The following is a 3,854-nucleotide window of genomic DNA, read 5'->3' as shown; positions in this document are numbered from 1 at the left end:
CACATATTTTCACTGCTCAGATGTTAGTCTGCCACTTTAAAAACAATTAAGTTTGTAGATTTAACAGTACAAAATGTAAAGAATAATAAAGGAGTATGAGGAATACTTTTCATTTGGTCTGTGATTCAGTTTAAATTGGATAGTCTCTATAATCGTCCTAATTTTTCATCCACTAACCTGACCTGGGCTTCTTCACTAACTACACATTTAATGGAGGCTGGCGAGACTAAATCAATACAAAGATCTTTACAGCATAGAACATGACTTGAAGAGACATGAAGTAATCTAAAACGGCAAAATACTGCTGATGTTCAGATAATCTTTTAATATAGTGGCTGAAATGAAAGTAAAGTCAGACTTTTTGTCTTTTGTCTCTTTTGAATGGAAATATCTCATTTAAAAAAGAAAAACCCAGAGATAACTTATTTTCTCTACTCTATTTTTAGCCAACCTTCATTTGCTACAATACTATGTTGTTGTTATGCTGTTATGTTATTTCATAATTAAATGTCTAAACAACTAACAATAAATATTAACCAAGCTAGGAAAATAATCATAAATATCTCTACTTGTGAAAAGTCATAAGATTAGGCCAATTTGCACTAAGAGAAAAATATGATCAAGCTTTGATCTAGTTGTTTTATTTAAACCAAATTTTCTCTTTTTTTCAAGCTCTTAACTCTATGTATGAAGCTAAAGAATTTCTGTAATAAAAAAAAAAGAAAAACAAAATCAAAATGGTACCATGTTAATCAGTAGTAATCCTCTCAATTCCAACCACTTTTTACCTGACAGCTCTACTTTTGTTTACGCACAAAAAGGGCAAACTACACCATCATCTGCAAGTTCTAATTACTACCACTGTGGAAAAAAATAAAAATAAATTTTTTATGGTCTAAGATCATCACAATTAAGCTTGGGATTAGTTTAAACCTGTGGTCTTGCCTGAAGAAAACCATACATCAATGAATCTCTGCATAGAAGTTAAATCCATGATGGTAATACTGATTACAGTAAAAAAAAATACAGCTAGGTTTACTGGACCAATGGAATAGCATGACTAAGTAAGGTGATGGAAATGTTATTTGGACACTAGTTCATAGTACCAATTTTATGGGAGCATAAACGCAACACTGCCCTACTTTTCCATTACAAGGTGTTACAATGAAAGACTTCTAACTCATCTAATACAGTGATATTAAATGCAGTATCCAAAGAGTTTATCAGATGCCAATAAACAACAGACATGTAAAAATATAAAAGGGCTTTATTACACATGTAACTTAGACAAACAAGATACGGCTGAACAGATTTCATAACGGAACCGCTGAAAAGCATTAACCATAACAAACACCAGTCATCAGAGACACATGGTGGGAAAGCTTATAAGAACCAGAATGAGAACTTTGAAGGAGAGTCTTTTGTTTCAGTGTGCAGAGAGTTGGTCCAAATTGTCATGGCTGCGACTGGTCAGGTGGTTCTCCAGAATTTCTCCAAACAAATTCCTTTTCAGTAAGTTGTAAGCCATTGGTAGAAGCTGCTTGACTACCTTGTGAAAGTACTGGAAGAAAAGAAACAAAATGAACAACTGATTGCAGTCCATGTCTAAAAACATTTGTCTTTATGTTGTGTCAGAAACATAATTATGTTTTGTGTTTTTTCTTTTAAGTGAACAACCTTCTAACTGGAGGTAAAAGATTACTACAAAGGGTTATTGCTCGAGACTCACATGGGAACCATAACAGAAGAGGTCTATTCCAAGTTCATAGCCCATTCCATAATCGCACTCATCGTTTGCAAACTGAACAAACGTGATCATCTCTTGGATCGGTCCAAAGGCCTTGATGCGTTCTTCATCGTTTCTAGCTTCGACAATGGCTTTGCAGATCTTCTTGAGAACGGCTAGTAAAAAGAAATATATTTTAAGTTCACATAAGAAAAAAAAAGAAATGGCCAAAACTCCAGAGGGAAATTGGGCTCACCGTCTGTTTCTGGTAATTCTCTGTACCCTACATCATTCTTGTCAACAGGCACAACGATACCAGCACCATGGAAGGTCTTGGTAACCACCTTTAGTCCAAAAAAATATGTAGATGTTAATAGACTAAACCAAACATTTTAATATAGGGATCAGATTATGATTATGCTTCCGTTTTAATTATGTTATTTTTCTTCAGAAAAGACTTGATTTATTAGTAACAATGATTAGCTGTGTTTGTAATTATTCGACTGCAACCATAGTCCACTGCTAAAAAAAGGATTTACGTACACTTTTAAATACTTATCATTCCCACAATAATGCAAAACAGGATATATATATATATATATATATATATATATATATATATATATATATATATATATATATATATATATATGCTTGTCAGTTTGGCTTTGTAACTAATACAAATCCCTGTTTCCTGAAAAGGGAGGACCAGATGGCAAACGAACAAAAAAAAACAAACAAAACAATATGATAAAAATCAGAATGTGCACGACAGAAGGAAAAGCATCTGATGAAGCAGACGGATTTTAATGATTAGGTCAGTGATGATGTAGGGTTGAGGAAACCAGTTTCTTCAACCCTTTGGAAACTGTATTAGAGAAATTATTTTGTTCATTTAAAGTATCTGGATTTCCCTAAAAAACTGAATTAAATTTTCATCCTTGAGTTGCTGCAAAGAGACTATTTCCAGTAGTACTACAATAAATTTGGACTAACACTCAAGTCGTCTGGGATCCATAAATAAATAAATAGAACTTACAAGTGGAAGAAGGAATGATGGGAAAAAAAGAGGGAAATAACAATACAAAGTAAAAAAATAAAAGAAAGGCAGGAGGACACTGTTGGTATGGAATAAATTGAAAGAAAGTAAGTAAGTAAGAAAGAAAGAAAGCCGGATGGATGGCAAGGAAAGAAGTCAGTTGTATACAGCATTTAGGAATCAAGCTTAAAAGAAAAAACACATTTTCGAGTTTTTAAAGAAACCATGTCTGTCCATCACCTTTTTGTCCCGCTCCTTCATGCCTTTGGTCTTCTGCTCTAAAGAAAAGCCTAAAGCCTCTGCCTTGTTTCTCAGCTTTGACTCCAAGCTTTCCAAAGCTGTCTCCTTTGCTGTCTTACTGCTCCTCTCTTTCTTTTTCCTCAGCAAATACAGGCTAAAATGAGAGCATAGGTAGGAAGAGTCATTCACAGAGAGAGAGAGAAAAAGTCACAATTCTTATTCCTAACCGATCATGCCATGTAGTGTTTAATACTCACTAGACAGCTGCAAAGATGTTATCTCCCATCTGGGTTATGCTGCAGCTCTTCTTAGCTTGATTTTCCCCAACAAATGAAGGGAGGGAGTCTGGAGTATCTCTGACATGTTTGAACAATTCAAATAATTAAAACCTGTCTGGCTCATCGGTCTCACTTTAGTAAAATTATTATTTTCTGGAAGGCTGCAGGACTTTAATAACTTTAGCTGTATACCTGTAGTAGCCCATGTGGTGCTGGGTGTCCTCGCTCCCTTTGAGCACAGTCTGAAACTCGGGAGGGTCATAGAAATACCTCCAATGAAGGTGGAAGTTGGGGTGAGGATTCTTAGCGTTTCTGTGATCTCCGGCCAGAATGTCGAAAGGCCCGACCAACTGTAGACCCAGAGGGTCTTTCAGGGCATCTAAAAGGGTTTGAATGGAGACAATTAGCATAGGAAAAAACTGGGGGGGGAAATTATTTTTGAAATGTATACACATATATACTTAAATATAGTTATAATCAGTGGCGGCTGGCCAATAGAGGGTGCTAGGGTGCCGCCCCACACCCAATGACCCTGATTAAGACATAAAAAAAAAAATAAATATATATATAT

The 3,854-nt window shown here is 35.1% G+C and overlaps 1 protein-coding gene across 1 annotated transcript in view; it reads right to left on the bottom strand.

Moving 5' to 3' along the window:
• Positions 1–1,257: 1,257 nt before the first annotated feature.
• LOC107085706 (chromosome unknown open reading frame, human C4orf27) overlaps positions 1,258–3,854 on the bottom strand; it is a 6,134-nt gene continuing 3,537 nt past the window's right edge. The window contains exons 3-8 of the mRNA XM_015376194.1: positions 3,476–3,662; positions 3,263–3,361; positions 3,006–3,159; positions 1,983–2,070; positions 1,730–1,902; positions 1,258–1,561 (exon numbers count right to left, since the gene is read on the bottom strand). Coding sequence (XP_015231680.1) covers positions 1,427–1,561; positions 1,730–1,902; positions 1,983–2,070; positions 3,006–3,159; positions 3,263–3,361; positions 3,476–3,662 — 836 coding nt within the window. The 3' untranslated portion in view covers positions 1,258–1,426. The remainder of the gene's footprint in view (positions 1,562–1,729; positions 1,903–1,982; positions 2,071–3,005; positions 3,160–3,262; positions 3,362–3,475; positions 3,663–3,854) is intronic.

The sequence above is a fragment of the Cyprinodon variegatus genome, unplaced genomic scaffold (assembly GCF_000732505.1).
Source record: "Cyprinodon variegatus isolate N-32 unplaced genomic scaffold, C_variegatus-1.0 Scaffold131, whole genome shotgun sequence".
Lineage (NCBI taxonomy): Eukaryota > Metazoa > Chordata > Actinopteri > Cyprinodontiformes > Cyprinodontidae > Cyprinodon > Cyprinodon variegatus.
Note: the sequence above shows the minus strand (reverse complement) of the source record. Positions and strands in the feature narration are given on the sequence as shown.